Source organism: Haliotis asinina, chromosome 1 (assembly GCF_037392515.1).
Source record: "Haliotis asinina isolate JCU_RB_2024 chromosome 1, JCU_Hal_asi_v2, whole genome shotgun sequence".
NCBI lineage: Eukaryota > Metazoa > Mollusca > Gastropoda > Lepetellida > Haliotidae > Haliotis > Haliotis asinina.
In genome coordinates this window covers 73,813,642-73,833,916 of record NC_090280.1, presented here as the reverse complement: position 1 = coordinate 73,833,916, position 20,275 = coordinate 73,813,642, and the positions used below count along the sequence as shown (strand labels likewise).

General features: G+C 39.9%; 2 protein-coding genes across 2 annotated transcripts; both read left to right on the top strand.

The window, feature by feature from the left end:
- Nucleotides 1–600: 600 nt before the first annotated feature.
- LOC137282368 (uncharacterized) lies at nucleotides 601–4,342 on the top strand. Its single transcript, XM_067814114.1, has 3 exons — nucleotides 601–619; nucleotides 3,776–3,834; nucleotides 4,115–4,342. Exons 1-3 carry the CDS (start codon nucleotides 601–603, stop codon nucleotides 4,340–4,342), a joined length of 306 nt encoding a protein of 101 aa, XP_067670215.1.
- Nucleotides 4,343–11,263: 6,921 nt separating this feature from the next.
- Nucleotides 11,264–15,002, top strand: LOC137282357 (uncharacterized). Its single transcript, XM_067814104.1, has 3 exons — nucleotides 11,264–11,282; nucleotides 14,436–14,494; nucleotides 14,775–15,002. Exons 1-3 carry the CDS (start codon nucleotides 11,264–11,266, stop codon nucleotides 15,000–15,002), a joined length of 306 nt encoding a protein of 101 aa, XP_067670205.1.
- Nucleotides 15,003–20,275: the final 5,273 nt, after the last annotated feature.

Genomic DNA, 20,275 nt, shown 5'->3' with positions numbered 1-20,275 from the left:
ATCAGAATCTTCACAGGTCACTGACTTGGTTGTTAGATGTCATCGTATTCCAACTGTGTAGATCGATGCCCAAGATGTAGATCACTGGATTGTCTGGTCTAGGCTCGATTATACACAGACCGCTGCCATATAACTGGAATATTGCTGACAATAGTTCATTACTTATAAAGGTGGTCGTAGGCAAGTTGTTAAAGCGTTCGTACGTCAGACCGGGTTCGATTCCTCCATCGGTACAATGTGTGAATCCTATAGGATGTGCGATAGCGGGCACTTGTTTGAGTGGTTCTTTCTATGCACTGATGAAGCTCTCTTAGCGTTAAGATAATCGTAAGTGTCATATATTAACATTAAGTTACGACTATCTTAGCGCTAAGAGAGCTTCGAAAAGCTAGGCCCTGGTTCCCTGGGTGCAACGCTCCGACACTGAATCAGGTAAGCAACGTCTCGTAATGCTGTGACGATCTCGCGAGATTTATGACGTCGCTATGACGACAGTTTCACTTCTGATACCGCCATTTTGACGCTATCATACCTCTGTGATATTGCTGAAATTCTGTTGACATTTGCCTCACGATCTGCTCATCACCAGTTGTTTTCACTATGAACTCCTACACCCAAGGTATTTCTTTATTTCTACAATAGTTAATTTTTGCCATCTTTGCTTTCTTTTATGACTTATTTACTTATTTCATCCTGATGTAGGGAAACAGAACAGCCTGCCGACTACTATGGAAGACTGACCAGTGCGGTTATTTATTTGTTTATGATTTTTGTTACTTATGGCATTTTAACCTTTCAGTATGTTTGTGAGCAAGAGGAATGACACCTTCTTCACACAACTGCATAATAAATAAGCAGTTTTCGCTCATAACTAGTGTTTATGCAGATACAGTTGTGCCCGTCCCATTATCAACTGTGTTTCCCGCAATAGTAAATACTAAACTGTTTCCAGTATAAGTGCGTGACTGGTATTTATGCAGGAGCCACAGACCTGTAGCCAAATGTATTAACTTATAGTTCAAACTAAATGAGTTTCAACCGACCCATAAACCAGTTCTTGTTCCCGCAGTATACATCAGAATATGCAGTTTGTACACATCAAACTAATACTGATGATGATTGGGGTTGTCATTCTTTTTGTGCCTCGTTGTGAAATTGCTACCAGCTATAATGTTCAAGGTCTTACTAAAAACAGAAGTGTTCCTTTTGTCCACTGTCTGCCAAAAGTTCGGCAACAGCCACTTGAATAAGTAGCATGGGGATTGTACGGGTGCTTCGATAACTAGGTTGACCCGGCTGAACAGTCTGTGGAAAATACGAATGTTAAGACACGCAACCGAAGGAGTCGGTATAATACATGTGTACAACAGTACGTCATAGTTAGGTATAGGGACGGGTCGTGAAGTGAACAAAGCAATACGATATAAGCATCTCTGATTTCCCGTCCGCTTATTTGGTGAGGATTGTAAAGGCTACAAATCTATGTATCAAGAAAACATTCCTGATGACAATAAGCCTCACCAAGTCATATTATGATATATATTCACTATTGCATAGAATAGAGTCACTGGTACTCACAGACGGAAGTCACTATTCATCAAAACACTAACCCCCAAACCGACCTAAAAATTGCTGAGTGTAACTATAAACAAAACAAAAATCAAACAACACCATCAGGTCTCACATTTCTCTTCCACTCTTTCCGTCTGTTCTCAAAGATCTTCAGATATCTTCAGTATTTGTTGCTGCAACAAAAATCGTTATTAATTCAATTATTTATAGCACAAAAAGATACAGATATGCTGAATTGTTCATATTCAGAGGGTGAATCAACAAGTCCTTGAAAGGCATTTAGAAGTTGAACAAACATGAATACATGACACGTTTTATGGATAACAGCTTCTTTTCATTTTCTAAACCACGTGTCAGAGCTAGTTCTTGCTCCTTCATCAGGTGAATGCTGATTCACCATTCTTCTGATGATGGACCAAGAATTACCTCTGAAAGGTAATAAAAGGCAGAAAAAACGTAATGAAAGATTGTTATCCATAAACTGTGTCGTGTAATCAAATCAACAGTGTAGGTTGAAAGGCTATTTCGAACATGTGCTTTCTGATCTAGACCCGGTTGTGCCAAACGTATAGTATTCCCAGAAATTATTGAGAATCATGTTGCGTCATGTAACTCATTACGTTTTTTAACTTCTGGCGGTTTACTTACACAAACATGTTAAAACATCATCCTTTTACAGTCTCAGTCTTGTTTTAGTACTTTGTTAGACCTCCTCGCTCAGCAATGCATGCCTGAATATGCCTAGGCACACTACCCATCAAAGTTTGTAGATAATCGTGTGACAGGGTGTCCCAATATTGGACCACCTCGGCCTTCATATCTTCAATATTTCTCAGTCCCTTTTGGTTTATTCTGTCCTTCATGACTCCCCATACATTCTCAATTGGGTTTAGGTCTGGGCTGTAACTGGGCCAGTCTAAAACTTGAACATTTTCGCTCGACAACCACTGTTTTGAGTAGCGCGCAGTGTGTTTTGGGTCATTATCATGCTGGAAAATCCAATCATCTTCATACAATGTTTGTGCTGTCGGAAGAAGGTGACCATTTAGAATGTCAACGTATCTTTCTTTTGTCAAGTTTCCCGTGAAAACACACAATGGCGTCACTCCGCGAGCCGCTATGCCACCCCACATGTGAAACTTCGGGCTATGTTTTGGTCGCTGGTAGATAGGTTTGACAGTATCTTTGGTCCAAATTTTCACACAATTAGGGAAAAGCCAAACAGAACTTTCATCCGAAAAGAAAACATTATCCCAATCTTGATTTTCATGAGCCCGACACCAGTTTAAACGTTTTTCCTTTTGTGCATCTTTCATCAACGGCGAGGGAATTCCACGTTTTTTCACCCAATTAAGTCTCTGTAATTCCTGCCTAACTGTTTCATTGCATACCTGAGGACTTCCTCTGCTAATCATTTCATTTCTGATGTTCTCAACACTTTTCAATTTGCCCCTACTCACAATCTGCCCAGGTCTTCGGCGATCCACAACACTGAATTTCCTAGGCCGACCTGCCCCTGCGTTGTGCTCTATCCCGGTTCCTGTTTGAATATTCTTCAAAGTTCTGTATACTGTAGACAGAGGAATACCATGTCTACAAGCTAACACTTTAGCATCAGCCTCAAACCTTTCAAAATCATCTAGAATGAGCTTTCTTTTCTCTCTTGCTGTAAATTCTGCCATGTCAACACAGGAAGCCGTCTGCTCAGACAAGGGAGATAACTCTTGACGTAATGAGCTGCCTTCTAAGCCTTCAAGAGTTGTCTTCCTTATTTAGTATGCTTAGTGCATAGTGAAAGCCCTTTTTCCAATCTTAGCATCATTAGAAAAAAAACAAAGATTTTCTCAATAATTTCTGGGAACACTGTATATATACGTTTTCTGTGACCGAAGTTCATAATTAATAGAATAGGTCTCATTGCATCATGAGCTTATTGAGGGATAGGAGTTAGCTAAACCTAACATCAAATAAACATGTTCTTTTATGCAATGATACACTGATATAATGTAATTAATAAAGGTCAGATTTCCACTGAAAATGCTTGTTAAAATAAAAATAAGTTAAATGCACAACTATATGAATAAAATGATAAACAGTGGTATATATCATGCTGGGGAAAGTCACTTGTTGACGATTTGATACAGTCAAGTTCTGTTTGCCGTTCGATTATTTAACAGATTTTCTTTCCTTTTTTTCCCCACAGCTCTTGACCTTGTGATCAGGTTTCCTTTGAACTTTGACATCTGGGCCCCTCCTCGCCAAGTGGGTGTTCTAGGGAATAAGTTACTAGTATTTCGTATTGTAAAACTGAATTTGTGTGTGTCTTTTATTTTGTGTATCGGCCTATCCATTATATCAGTTACTGCACAAAGCCACACCAACACATTGCCATTCATTTGAACACTATTCACAATGTTATTTTTGAGTATGTATCCCATATCTAAATCACGTTTTCCTTACATAGTGATTAAGACTCTATGCCCTTTTTCTGTACTTTCACCATCTGTCACTGTCTACTTGTCCTTTTCTCCCTCCCTGTCAGCGTCCTACTGGGAGATACATGACCATCCTTGAACCCCTGTCTGAGCTGCCCACCCCTCCCACCTCTCTCCCTGCCCCTCTCTTCACCCCCGTCCTCCGTGATGTCCCCCATTTCGTTGACATCAACCTTGATGATGACGACACCCCGACCCAGTCCCCAGTTCGAGTCTTCCTGTCACGTGTGTCTGGATTCTTGAGGAGAGTGTTCCGTGCCAAGATGGATGCCTAGAGTGACATGCAATTATTTAGATTCTTGAGGAGTGTGTTTAAGATGGATGCTTAGAGTGACATCTTGCAAATACTTGGATTATTGAGGAATGTGTTTAAGGCAAAGGCTGAGGGTGACATCTTGCAATCACTTGGATTATTGTGCAGTATGGTTAGGATGGATGCCTAGAGTGACAGCTTGCGATTGTTTGGATTCTTGAGGAGTGTGTTTAAGATGGATGCTGAGAGTGTCTGACATCTTGCAACTGTTTGGATTCTTGAGGAGAGTGTTTAAGATGGACGCTTAGAGTGACTACTTGCGACTGTTTGGATTTTTGAGGAGAGTGTTTATGATGGACGTTTAGAGTGACATCTTGCAGTTGCTTGGATTTTTTAGGAGAGTGTTTAAGATGGACGCTTAGAGTGACATCTTGCAGTTGTTTGGATTCTTGAGGAGTGTGTTTAAGATGGACGCTGAGAGTGACTACTTGCAACTGTTTGAATTTTTGTTAAGTGTATTTAAGATGGATGCTGAAAGTGACTACTTCCAACTGTTTCGGATTCTTGTGAAGTGTATTAAACATGGATGCTGAGAGTGACATCTTGCCACTTTGGAGGCTGTGTCATGTAATATGTAATTGCATTGGTGCCTAAATACAACATGGTATACGACTTCGTGCTTTTTCTTTACCTTCCGGACCTTCCATTTTTTTTGGATGTTCTGGATTTTAGTGGTTTGGGATTATTCTGTTTTCCCTTGCAAATTTTGGCTTTTTTTCAACCAAGAATTTAGAACATAAATTATATTCTACACTTACCAGCTATAACTGTTAAATATTGACCTCGTGATCAGGTTCCCTTTGAAGTTTGACATCTGGGCCCCTCCTCGCCAAGTGGGTGTCTCAGGAAATCAGTTATTTCATAAAGTTATTTTATTGTATCATTTACTAACACTGTTGATTTAGACGCTATTCTGAATGTGTGTGTGCTGTATAGACTCGTAAATCACATTGCTGTCATAATATGAGTAAGACTCTATCAATCCATTTGTAACATCTACCTTTTTTCTCTACTTTCACCATCTGTCACTCTCTACTTGTCCTTCCCTCCCTCCCTGTCAGCGTCCTACTGGGAGATACATGACCATCCTTGAACCCCTGTCTGAGCTGCCCACCTCTCCCACCTCTCCCACCTCTCTCCCTGTCCCTCTCTTCACCCCCCTTCCTCCGTGATGCCCCGTGCCAAGATTAGCGCTCAGAGTGACATCTTGCAATTATTTGGAATCTTGTGGAGTATGTTCAAGGTGGATGCTGAGAGTGACATCATGCAGTTGTTTGGATTCTTGAGCAGTGTGTTTAAGATGGACGCTTAGAGTGACATCTTGCAATTATTTGGATCCTTGTGGAGTGTGTTTAAGATGGATGCTTAGAATGACTACTTGCAACTGTTTGAATGTTTGTGGAGTGTGTTTAAGATGGATGCTGAGAGTGACATTTTTCCACGTTGTAAGCGGTGTGATATAATAATTAATAGCATTGAATCATAAATATATGTTTGGTGACTTTCTACATTTTTCGGATATTTTGGACATTTCGTGGTTTTGGATTATTCATAGATAAAAGTCTATATTTCCTAGCTCATATTGGGTTTTTTTCTTCTTTTTTTTGACAAGATTTGAGATTCTTTAAATATATATTTGTTCTGCACTTTTCAGTTGTAACTATTAAATATAGCGTTTACTTTCTAGCTGATTTGTCTTTTCATCTGTTGTGTAACTGAATTCCAGATGAGTTCTGTTGATGTACTGATCAAACATGATTTGGGAACCTCCTTTTCATGTTACATGAAACGTTAGAGCACCACTTAGGTGCACAACAATTGAGGCAGTATGAATGCAAGATTCGAGCTATCATTTGGTCATTATTGTTTTAAGAAGTGACTAACGGGATCGGATGGTCAGACTCGCTGACTTAGTTGACACATGTTATCGGTTCCCAAATCAGCCGATCGATACTCATGCTGTTGGTCTCTGGATTGTCTTATCCAGACTCGATTACTTACAGACCGCCACCATACAGCTGTATATTACAGACCCCCGCCAAGTAGCTGGAATGTTGCTGAGTGCGACGTTAAACAAACCTCACTCACTCACTGCTGGGACAAAAGAAAAAAGAAATCATAGTCACTCATGAGATAGTCGGAAACATGCAAGTGACTTTGCTTTGACAGAAAGATTTATTGTTTGGTGTTTTTAGCCCTCCACTCACCAGAGACTTGCCGGTATCAGCCATCGTCAAAGCCAACTTCTAAATCTCCAGTCGATGTGTATCGCGCCTGTCATGAACATCTATCAATGTGATGTAATAAAATGGGTCGAAAGGGAACTGATGTGTTTCTGTATAGCTAAGTATAAAATGTTTGGACAACCAATCGGATGGTCAAGCTCGAGGACTTGTTATCCATCCTAATTGTGCAGATCACTGGATTGTCTGGTCCAGACACGCTTATTTAAAGACCCCAGCCAAGTAGCTGGAATGTTGCTGAGTGCGACGTTAAACAAACCTCACTCACTCACTGCTGGGACAAAAGAAAAAAGAAATCATAGTCACTCATGATATAGTCGGAAACATGTAAGTGACTTTGCTTTGACAGAAAGATTTATTGTTTGTTTTTTTCCTTCTCAGTCCATAGGTGGAAAATAGGTAGCCCTCCACTCACCTGAGACTTACCGGTATCAGCCATCGTCAAAGCCGACTTCTAAATCTGCAGTCAATGTGTATCGTGCCTGTCATGAACATGTATCAATGTGATGTAATAAAATGTGTCGAAAGGGAACTGTTGTGTTTCTGTATAGCTAAGTATAAAATGTTTGGACAACCACTTGTGTGAGTGAGTGAGTGAGTTGTCTGTGTGTCGGTTTGTCAGCATCCTTTTGGGAGGAAAACCTGCAGTCATTGACACGTACGGGTATGGTACTGTCACTCCTATGTGAGAAGACACGGCGTTCACTTCCTGAAACTGTCCTAGAAACACTGGGTATTCCCAGATTTGATCCTCCCCAGCTCAGTGAGGATTTTAGGACCACAATGTCTGTGTGAAAGTGACATAACGATTACATGTGATCATGCCACTGTTGGGTGAAGACTCGTGTATGCTGCAATTCACTGGTTGTTTCCCTTCCATGGCCATGACAAGGGACACAACTCTCCAGCTCGCTGCTTCATCCACTCATTCACTGCCTACCTACTCACCGAGGCAACTAACTGGATCCTGTGATCAGGAGAGTTCGATGGTCATGATGTTGATCACTTGAATGTCTGGTCCAGACTTTGTTCTTTACAGACCGCTGACTTTAAACAATACACCAAAAGAAACAAAAAAGTCACTCACTCACTCACTCAGCCATTTCCACATGTGATCCGTGATCAGTACATTTAAAGGGGCACTGATGCGGAGCGAATAATGTTTCTCGCCAACGGTCTAATTACGAGACCAAACCGCAATTTGGTCAGCGCCCGCTCCTTCGACCGTGACGGACAAAGGAACTGGGTTCCTGTCCATATTAGCAGAATTTCTTCACCTAAACAGTCAGGAAGCCGGATGCCCATCATATGCCATTTGTTTAAAAATATCCATGATATTCCTTGTCCGATCGTAACCAAATATCCCAGCAGGGTAGTACTTTTCGGATGCTTGGATGGTATAGTTACTGATCCAATTTGATCCTATTTCTGCGTTTTTCACATCGATATTTAATCATGATACATGAAAATATGATGTCTACAGGCACGTAGCAAGCCATTTGTTTCAGTACGGAAGATTGCAAAGCTGTATATTTAGGTAGTTGTGAGTGTTGGTTGAGCTGTGATAGCAAATAGCATACGTAAATATTGGTAGCTGTGGTAGCTACAATGGTTTCTTATTTATGATAATAAAAACACACAGTTGATTTATTTGAATTCGTAAACAAAAAACGATGACTTTGCCTTTGGTAGAGAAATCTGAAAATTGTCTTACGTAAAAAAACCCTTATTTCACCTATTTACCAAAGTACACAGCAAATGCCAGTGTGTATTCCTTATGTAACGAAATTCCGTTGGTATCCTCAAACAGTTTCGGCCCATAAGTGTTTTCAGGCTGCATGCGACACAGAGATTACATCTTCCTTGCTGTAACTCGCGCTTGATGGTGTAAACCTACACGTGTTATTTGTCATCATTCCCTGGATGGTCAATTAATGATTTTTTAACAGGTATAATTAGTAGTAACACCACTTCGGTTACTCAACAAAGGCTCCCATTTGGCATTTCACCTGTCTGGAGTAAATACTCAACATTATTAATTAAGGTCTGTAATGGCAAATGAATGGTGTGTTATGTAATATGTGCATGTAAGTGATGCAAGAGGTTTTATCAGCTGAGTTACAAAAGCAAACATCGATCAAAGGATTAACCGATAACACACTGATTGATTAATTACTTTTATCTTCTAGCGGATTTGTCAAAATGCAGTGTGTGTAGATGACAACACCCTGTCGTAAAGTGTGAGTGCAAAAACAACATCCTCCCTTCAAAGAATTAACCACCCTAGCGTTGATTGATTGATTGCTCATTATTGGTTAACTAAATTACTTAGAATAGTGGACATCATACAATTAGTTGCCAGGTGTGCTATCTTGGGAGACCAATGAGAGGTTTATCTGGTTTTCACCAACGAAAGACGTGAAACGATGTATTACTTTTTCGCAAATGAGACAGTTGTAAGACACGCGACACAGAGCAGGATTATTTACCAGCGGCAGATGAATGGAATACGATTTCTTTTACGTGGATATTGATGGATACACTCCTGAACAAGGTAGTAGCCTGACATTGTTGCTATAAAATTAGTCTGTTTTACATTCATTATTTGCATTTTGTTTTAATTTATTTGTTGTAGCATTCAGCAGAATCTGTATGACAGAAAACAGACACTAGATCGCGTATGTGTGTGAAATAGGATCCACATTGGCAATCTATACAATGTATAAATGTTGCTGTTATGTTAGAAATTTACTATGAGTATAAGCAGATCGTGTGTTCTTCTAGTAATTTTCAGAATCATACAAATATGACAATAAACTAATTAGGGTTATGAAGCAAAATATAGAGACGTATATTGGCTTCGTTATTTTTCCGTCCTAATAGTTTTTTACCATTTCCATCACTGGCAGATGATTAACCTTCAAAGTGTTTCATTTGTTTTCATAATACATTTGTAATGAAGTAAAAAATGACTTCACCTCAGTTGATCTGTCTATAATTAAACTATCAGTTGCGCCTACGGACTGCGCAGCAGATGTCACGAACCAGTCACGAATTCTGGGATATCATCCGGGTACTCACGGGAGAAAAACAATAACAAAAGTTTACACCAGTCCACGGAAATTGCTCCGCATTAGTGCCATTTAAAATTAACGTGGATCCTGAGGCTTGAAGCCGACTGAAAACCACTCGGACACACAACTTTTGTTTCCTGCAGGTCCATATGGACGACAGCTTTGACATCCCCAATAACTAAGATTATTATTATTATTATTATTTTAAAATATCCTTCAGTAATTTCTAGATTTTATCTCGATCAGTAGCTGTTGTCTACATGCAAGTGAAAAGACTAATAGTATCATTTTCGAGAGGGCAATTTAGATTACAAACTTTCAGAAATGTGGATCTTGACATAAATGTTGATATTGTTGTAAAAATGGAGACTGGTCAGTCACAAGGGTTAAATTAAACTCTTTAACTTTGTAATCACATTTAGTGTTTGGTGGGAATTACTTATATTGTAGCTAAAATAAAGGGTCTGATCAGGGCTACAACATTTTACCGTTCTGGGTCTTTAAGGCCTGGGGCTTCTCGGGGGAAACGTTAAGGGCAAATACAGGACGTGATATGAGTACATAGAGCCAGTCACTCCCCAGATTATATACAAAATAGCTGCACTCACATCGTCAGTGTGTTTATTTTGTGTAAACAGTGAAAGGGTTATCGTTCTATGCACATGAATACATACCAAAGAGGTGATTGATGTCTGCGAACTAGTCGGTAACATTCACTGCGGCCTACGTATTAACACAAGCCGATGTCCATATAATGTGGTGCTGCACAGTTTGTACTGTTATTCGGAATGGCGAAGGCTTATAACAATGACAATACAAAATTTTCATCAACACAGCCAACGTTGAAGGAAACGTTCACGAAATAGTAATGTAGTTGTTTGAATAGAATTCGTGTTTGTTCTTTATCGCCGCCCTCGGCAATATTCCAGGTGTGTGCCGGCGATCTGGACCAGACAATCCAGTGATCACTTCTTATCAGAATCTTCACAGGTCACTGACTTGGTTGTTAGATGTCATCGTATTCCAACTGTGTAGATCGATGCCCAAGATGTAGATCACTGGATTGTCTGGTCTAGGCTCGATTATATACAGACCGCTGCCATATAACTGGAATATTGCTGACAATAGTTCATAAGGTGGTCGTAGGCAAGTTGTTAAAGCGTTCGTACGTCAGACCGGGTTCGATTCCTCCATCGGTACAATGTGTGAATCCTATAGGTTGTGCGATATCGGGCACTTGTTTGAGTGGTTCTTTCTATGCACTGATGAAGCTCTCTTAGCGTTAAGATAATCGTAAGTGTCATATATTAACATTAAGTTACGACTATCTTAGCGCTAAGAGAGCTTCGAAAAGCTAGGCCCTGGTTCCCTGGTTGCAACGCTCCGACACCGAATCAGGTAAGCAACGTCTCGTAATGCTGTGACGATCTCGCGAGATTTATGACGTCGCTATGACGACAGTTTCACTTCTGATACCGCCATTTTGACGCTATCATACCCCTGTGATATTGCTGAATTTCTGTTGACATTTGCCTCACGATCTGCTCATCACCAGTTGTTTTCACTATGAACTCCTACACCCAAGGTATTTCTTTATTTCTACAATAGTTAATTTTTGCCATCTTTGCTTTCTTTTATGACTTATTTACTTATTTCATCCTGATGTAGGGAAACAGAACAGCCTGCCGACTACTATGGAAGACTGACCAGTGCGGTTATTAATTTGTTTATAATTTTTGTTGCTTATGGCATTTTAACCTTTCAGTATGTTTGTGAGCAAGAGGAATGACACCTTCTTCACACAACTGCATAATAAATAAGCAGTTTTCGCTCATAACTAGTGTTTATGCAGATACAGTTGTGCCCGTCCCATTATCAACTGTGTTTCCCGCAATAGTAAATACTAAACTGTTTCCAGTATAAGTGCGTGACTGGTATTTATGCAGGAGCCACAGACCTGTAGCCAAATGTACTAACTTATAGTTCAAACTAAATGAGTTTCAACCGACCCATAAACCAGTTCTTGTTCCCGCAGTATACATCAGAATATGCAGTTTGTACACATCAAACTAATACTGATGATGATTGGGGTTGTCATTCTTTTTGTGCCTCGTTGTGAAATTGCTACCAGCTATAATGTTCAAGGTCTTACTAAAAACAGAAGTGTTCCTTTTGTCCACTGTCTGCCAAAAGTTCGGCAACAGCCACTTGAATAAGTAGCATGGGGATTGTACGGGTGCTTCGATAACTAGGTTGACCCGGCTGAACAGTCTGTGGAAAATACGAATGTTAAGACACGCAACCGAAGGAGTCGGTATAATACATGTGTACAACAGTACGTCATAGTTAGGTATAGGGACGGGTCGTGAAGTGAAGAAAGCAATACGATATAAGCATCTCTGATTTCCCGTCCGCTTATTTGGTGAGGATTGTAAAGGCTACAAATCTATGTATCAAGAAAACATTCCTGATGACAATAAGCCTCGCCAAGTCATATTATGATAAATATTCACTATTGCATAGAATAGAGTCACTGGTACTCACAGACGGAAGTCACTATTCATCAAAACACTAACCCCCAAACCGACCTAAAAATTGCTGAGTGTAACTATAAACAAAACAAAAATCAAACAACACCATCAGGTCTCACATTTCTCTTCCACTCTTTCCGTCTGTTCTCAAAGATCTTCTGAAGATATCTTTAGTATTTGTTGCTGCAACAAAAAATAGTTATTAATTCAATTATTTATAACACAAAAAGATACAAATATCACTCATAGTCAGAGAGTGAATCAATAGGTTTTTGAAAGGCATTTAGAAGTTGAACAAACATGAATACATGACACGTTTTATGGATAACAGCTTCTTTTCATTTTCTAAACCACGTGTCAGAGCTAGTTCTTGCTCCTTCATCGGGTGAATGCTGATTCACCATTCTTCTGATGATGGACCAAGAATTACCTCTGAAAGGTAATAAAAGGCAGAAAAAACGTAATGAAAGATTGTTATCCATAAACTGTGTCGTGTAATCAAATCAACAGTGTAGGTTGAAAGGCTATTTCGAACATGTGCTTTCTGATCTAGACCCGCTTGTGCCAAACGTATAGTATTCCCAGAAATTATTGAGAATCATGTTGCGTCATGTAACTCATTACGTTTTTTAACTTCTGGCGTTTTACTTACATAAACATGTTAAAACATCATCCTTTTACAGTCTCAGTCTTGTTTTAGTACTTTGTTAGACCTCCTCGCTCAGCAATGCATGCCTGAATATGCCTAGGCACACTACCCATCAAAGTTTGTAGATAATCGTGTGACAGGGTGTCCCAATATTGGACCACCTCGGCCTTCATATCTTCAATATTTCTCAGTCCCTTTTGGTTTATTCTGTCCTTCATGACTCCCCATACATTCTCAATTGGGTTTAGGTCTGGGCTGTAACTGGGCCAGTCTAAAACTTGAACATTTTCGCTCGACAACCACTGTTTTGAGTAGCGCGCAGTGTGTTTTGGGTCATTATCATGCTGGAAAATCCAATCATCTTCATACAATGTTTGTGCTGTCGGAAGAAGGTGACCATTTAGAATGTCAACGTATCTTTCTTTTGTCAAGTTTCCCGTGAAAACACACAATGGCGTCACTCCGCGAGCCGATATGCCACCCCACATGTGAAACTTCGGGCTATGTTTTGGTCGCTGGTAGATAGGTTTGACAGTATCTTTGGTCCAAATTTTCACACAATTAGGGAAAAGCCAAACAGAACTTTCATCCGAAAAGAAAACATTATCCCAATCTTGATTTTCATGAGCCCGACACCAGTTTAAACGTTTTTCCTTTTGTGCATCTTTCATCAACGGCGAGGGAATTCCACGTTTTTTCACCCAATTAAGTCTCTGTAATTCCTGCCTAACTGTTTCATTGCATACCTGAGGACTTCCTCTGCTAATCATTTCATTTCTGATGTTCTCAACACTTTTCAATTTGCCCCTACTCACAATCTGCCCAGGTCTTCGGCGATCCACAACACTGAATTTCCTAGGCCGACCTGCCCCTGCGTTGTGCTCTATCCCGGTTCCTGTTTGAATATTCTTCAAAGTTCTGTATACTGTAGACAGAGGAATACCATGTCTACAAGCTAACACTTTAGCATCAGCCTCAAACCTTTCAAAATCATCTAGAATGAGCTTTCTTTTCTCTCTTGCTGTAAATTCTGCCATGTCAAGACAGGAAGCCGTCTGCTCAGACAAGGGAGATAACTCTTGACGTAATGAGCTGCCTTCTAAGCCTTCAAGAGTTGTCTCCCTTATTTAGTATGCTTAGTGCATAGTGAAAGCCCTTTTTCCAATCTTAGCATCATTAGAAAAAAAACAAAGATTTTCTCAATAATTTCTGGGAACACTGTATATATACGTTTTCTGTGACCGAAGTTCATAATTAATAGAATAGGTCTCATTGCATCATGAGCTTATTGAGGGATAGGAGTTAGCTAAACCTAACATCAAATAAACATGTTCTTTTATGCAATGATACACTGATATAATGTAATTAATAAAGGTCAGATTTCCACTGAAAATGCTTGTTAAAATAAAAATAAGTTAAATGCACAACTATATGAATAAAATGACAAACAGTGGTATATATCATGCTGGGGAAAGTCACTTGTTGACGATTTGATACAGTCAAGTTCTGTTTGCCGTTCGATTATTTAACAGATTTTCTTTCCTTTTTTTCCCCACAGCTCTTGACCTTGTGATCAGGTTTCCTTTGAACTTTGACATCTGGGCCCCTCCTCGCCAAGTGGGTGTTCTAGGGAATAAGTTACTAGTATTTCGTATTGTAAAACTGAATTTGTGTGTGTCTTTTATTTTGTGTATCGGCCTATCCATTATATCAGTTACTGCACAAAGCCACACCAACACATTGCCATTCATTTGAACACTATTCACAATGTTATTTTTGAGTATGTATCCCATATCTAAATCACGTTTTCCTTACATAGTGATTAAGACTCTATGCCCTTTTTCTCTACTTTCACCATCTGTCACTGTCTACTTGTCCTTTTCTCCCTCCCTGTCAGCGTCCTACTGGGAGATACATGACCATCCTTGAACCCCTGTCTGAGCTGCCCACCCCTCCCACCTCTCTCCCTGCCCCTCTCTTCACCCCCGTCCTCCGTGATGTCCCCCATTTCGTTGACATCAACCTTGATGATGACGACACCCCGACCCAGTCCCCAGTTCGAGTCTTCCTGTCACGTGTGTCTGGATTCTTGAGGAGAGTGTTCCGTGCCAAGATGGATGCCTAGAGTGACATGCAATTATTTAGATTCTTGAGGAGTGTGTTTAAGATGGATGCTTAGAGTGACATCTTGCAAATACTTGGATTATTGAGAAATGTGTTTAAGGCAAAGGCTGAGGGTGACATCTTGCAATCACTTGGATTATTGTGCAGTATGGTTAGGATGGATGCCTAGAGTGACAGCTTGCGATTGTTTGGATTCTTGAGGAGTGTGTTTAAGATGGATGCTGAGAGTGTCTGACATCTTGCAACTGTTTGGATTCTTGAGGAGAGTGTTTAAGATGGACGCTTAGAGTGACTACTTGCGACTGTTTGGATTTTTGAGGAGAGTGTTTATGATGGACGTTTAGAGTGACATCTTGCAGTTGCTTGGATTTTTTAGGAGAGTGTTTAAGATGGACGCTTAGAGTGACATCTTGCAGTTGTTTGGATTCTTGAGGAGTGTGTTTAAGATGGACGCTGAGAGTGACTACTTGCAACTGTTTGAATTTTTGTTAAGTGTATTTAAGATGGATGCTGAAAGTGACTACTTCCAACTGTTTCGGATTCTTGTGGAGTGTATTAAACATGGATGCTGAGAGTGACATCTTGCCACTTTGGAGGCTGTGTCATGTAATATGTAATTGCATTGGTGCCTAAATACAACATGGTATACGACTTCGTGTTTTTTCTTTACCTTCCGGACCTTCCATTTTTTTTGGATGTTCTGGATTTTAGTGGTTTGGGATTATTCTGTTTTCCCTTGCAAATTTTGGCTTTTTTTCAACCAAGAATTTAGAACATAAATTATATTCTACACTTACCAGCTATAACTGTTAAATATTGACCTCGTGATCAGGTTCCCTTTGAAGTTTGATATCTGGGCCCCTCCTCGCCAAGTGGGTGTCTCAGGAAATCAGTTATTTCATAAAGTTATTTTATTGTATCATTTACTAACACTGTTGATTTAGACGCTATTCTGAATGTGTGTGTGCTGTATAGACACGTAAATCACATTGCTGTCATAATATGAGTAAGACTCTATCAATCCATTTGTAACATCTACCTTTTTTCTCTACTTTCACCATCTGTCACTCTCTACTTGTCCTTCCCTCCCTCCCTGTCAGCGTCCTACTGGGAGATACATGACCATCCTTGAACCCCTGTCTGAGCTGCCCACCTCTCCCACCTCTCCCACCTCTCTCCCTGTCCCTCTCTTCACCCCCCTTCCTCCGTGATGCCCCGTGCCAAGATTAGCGCTCAGAGTGACATCTTGCAATTATTTGGAATCTTGTGGAGTATGTTTAAGGTGGATGCTGAGAGTGACATCATGCAGTTGTTTGGATTCTTGAGCAGTGTGTTTAAGATGGACGCTTAGAGTGACATCATGCAATTATTTGGATCCTTGTGGAGTGTGTTTAAGATGGATGCTTAGAATGACTACTTGCAACTGTTTGAATGTTTGTGGAGTGTGTTTAAGATGGATGCTGAGAGTGACATTTTTCCACGTTGTAAGCGGTGTGATATAATAATTAATAGCATTGAATCATAAATATATGTTTGGTGACTTTCTACATTTTTCGGATATTTTGGACATTTCGTGGTTTTGGATTATTCATAGATAAAAGTCTATATTTCCTAGCTCATATTGGTTTTTTTTCTTCTTTTTTTTTGACAAGATTTGAGATTCTTTAAATATATATTTATTCTGCACTTTTCAGTTGTAACTATTAAATATAGCGTTTACTTTCTAGCTGATTTGTCTTTTCATCTGTTGTGTAACTGAATTCCAGATGAGTTCTGTTGATGTACTGATCAAACATGATTTGGGAACCTCCTTTTCATGTTACATGAAACGTTAGAGCACCACTTAGGTGCACAACAATTGAGGCAGTATGAATGCAAGATTCGAGCTATCATTTGGTCATTATTGTTTTAAGAAGTGACTAACGGGATCGGATGGTCAGACTCGCTGACTTAGTTGACACATGTTATCGGTTCCCAAATCAGCCGATCGATACTCATGCTGTTGGTCTCTGGATTGTCTTATCCAGACTCGATTACTTACAGACCGCCACCATACAGCTGTATATTACAGACCCCCGCCAAGTAGCTGGAATGTTGCTGAGTGCGACGTTAAACAAACCTCACTCACTCACTGCTGGGACAAAAGAAAAAAGAAATCATAGTCACTCATGAGATAGTCGGAAACATGCAAGTGACTTTGCTTTGACAGAAAGATTTATTGTTTGGTGTTTTTAGCCCTCCACTCACCAGAGACTTACCGGTATCAGCCATCGTCAAAGCCAACTTCTAAATCTCCAGTCGATGTGTATCGCGCCTGTCATGAACATCTATCAATGTGATGTAATAAAATGGGTCGAAAGGGAACTGATGTGTTTCTGTATAGCTAAGTATAAAATGTTTGGACAACCAATCGGATGGTCAAGCTCGAGGACTTGTTATCCATCCTAATTGTGCAGATCACTGGATTGTCTGGTCCAGACACGCTTATTTAAAGACCCCAGCCAAGTAGCTGGAATGTTGCTGAGTGCGACGTTAAACAAACCTCACTCACTCACTGCTGGGACAAAAGAAAAAAGAAATCATAGTCACTCATGATATAGTCGGAAACATGTAAGTGACTTTGCTTTGACAGAAAGATTTATTGTTTGTTTTTTTCCTTCTCAGTCCATAGGTGGAAAATAGGTAGCCCTCCACTCACCTGAGACTTACCGGTATCAACCATCGTCAAAGCCGACTTCTAAATCTGCAGTCAATGTGTATCGTGCCTGTCATGAACATGTATCAATGTGATGTAATAAAATGTGTCGAAAGGGAACTGTTGTGTTTCTGTATAGCTAAGTATAAAATGTTTGGACAACCACTTGTGTGAGTGAGTGAGTGAGTTGTCTGTGTGTCGGTTTGTCAGCATTCTTTTGGGAGGAAAACCTGCAGTCATTGACACGTACGGGTATGGTACTGTCACTCCTATGTGAGAAGACACGGCGTTCACTTCCTGAAACTGTCCTAGAAACACTGGGTATTCCCAGATTTGATCCTCCCCAGCTCAGTGAGGATTTTAGGACCACAATGTCTGTGTGAAAGTGACATAACGATTACATGTGATCATGCCACTGTTGGGTGAAGACTCGTGTATGCTGCAATTCACTGGTTGTTTCCCTTCCATGGCCATGACAAGGGACACAACTCTCCAGCTCGCTGCTTCATCCACTCATTCACTGCCTACCTACTCACCGAGGCAACTAACTGGATCCTGTGATCAGGAGTGTTCGATGGTCATGATGTTGATCACTTGAATGTCTGGTCCAGACTTTGTTCTTTACAGACCGCTGACTTTAAACAATACACCAAAAGAAACAAAAAAGTCACTCACTCACTCACTCAGCCATTTCCACATGTGATCCGTGATCAGTACATTTAAAGGGGCACTGATGCGGAGCGAATAATGTTTCTCGCCAACGGTCTAATTACGAGACCAAACCGCAATTTGGTCAGCGCCCGCTCCTTCGACCGTGACGGACAAAGGAACTGGGTTCCTGTCCATATTAGCAGAATTTCTTCACCTAAACAGTCAGGAAGCCGGATGCCCATCATATGCCATTTGTTTAAAAATATCCATGATATTCCTTGTCCGATCGTAACCAAATATCCCAGCAGGGTAGTACTTTTCGGATGCTTGGATGGTATAGTTACTGATCCAATTTGATCCTATTTCTGCGTTTTTCACATCGATATTTAATCATGATACATGAAAATATGATGTCTACAGGCACGTAGCAAGCCATTTGTTTCAGTACGGAAGATTGCAAAGCTGTATATTTAGGTAGTTGTGAGTGTTGGTTGAGCTGTGATAGCAAATAGCATACGTAAATATTGGTAGCTGTGGTAGCTACAATGGTTTCTTATTTATGATAATAAAAACACACAGTTGATTTATTTGAATTCGTAAACAAAAAACGATGACTTTGCCTTTGGTAGAGAAATCTGAAAATTGTCTTACGTAAAAAAACCCTTATTTCACCTATTTACCAAAGTACACAGCAAATGCCAGTGTGTATTCCTTATGTAACGAAATTCCGTTGGTATCCTCAAACAGTTTCGGCCCATAAGTGTTTTCAGGCTGCATGCGACACAGAGATTACATCTTCCTTGCTGTAACTCGCGCTTGATGGTGTAAACCTACACGTGTTATTTGTCATCATTCCCTGGATGGTCAATTAATGATTTTTTAACAGGTATAATTAGTAGTAACACCACTTCGGTTACTCAACAAAGGCTCCCATTTGGCATTTCACCTGTCTGGAGTAAATACTCAACATTATTAATTAAGGTCTGTAATGGCAAATGAATGGTGTGTTATGTAATATGTGCATGTAAGTGATGCAAGAGGTTTTATCAGCTGAGTTACAAAAGCAAACATCGATCAAAGGATTAACCGATAACACACTGATTGATTAATTACTTTTATCTTCTAGCGGATTTGTCAAAATGCAGTGTGTGTAGATGACAACACCCTGTCGTAAAGTGTGAGTGCAAAAACAACATCCTCCCTTCAAAGAATTAACCACCCTAGCGTTGATTGATTGATTGCTCATTATTGGTTAACTAAATTACTTAGAATAGTGGACATCATACAATTAGTTGCCAGGTGTGCTATCTTGGGAGACCAATGAGAGGTTTATCTGGTTTTCACCAACGAAAGACGTGAAACGATGTATTACTTTTTCGCAAATGAGACAGTTGTAAGACACGCGACACAGAGCAGGATTATTTACCAGCGGCAGATGAATGGAATACGATTTCTTTTACGTGGATATTGATGGATACACTCCTGAACAAGGTAGTAGCCTGACATTGTTGCTATAAAATTAGTCTGTTTTACATTCATTATTTGCATTTTGTTTTAATTTATTTGTTGTAGCATTCAGCAGAATCTGTATGACAGAAAACAGACACTAGATCGCGTATGTGTGTGAAATAGGATCCACATTGGCAATCTATACAATGTATAAATGTTGCTGTTATGTTAGAAATTTACTATGAGTATAAGCAGATCGTGTGTTCTTCTAGTAATTTTCAGAATCATACAAATATGACAATAAACTAATTAGGGTTATGAGGCAAAATATAGAGACGTATATTGGCTTCGTTATTTTTCCGTCCTAATATTTTTTTACCATTTCCATCACTGGCAGATGATTAACCTTCAAAGTGTTTCATTTGTTTTCATAATACATTTGTAATGAAGTAAAAAATGACTTCACCTCAGTTGATCTG

What these genes read in the sequence shown, in the direction of transcription:
- LOC137282368 (XM_067814114.1), top strand. An exon ending in TCTGGGCCCCTCCTCGCCAA is followed by an intron (nt 3,835 to 4,114) that starts GTGGGTGTTCTA and finishes CCTCCCTGTCAG; the next exon opens with CGTCCTACTGGGAGATACAT.
- LOC137282357 (XM_067814104.1), top strand. An exon ending in TCTGGGCCCCTCCTCGCCAA is followed by an intron (nt 14,495 to 14,774) that starts GTGGGTGTTCTA and finishes CCTCCCTGTCAG; the next exon opens with CGTCCTACTGGGAGATACAT.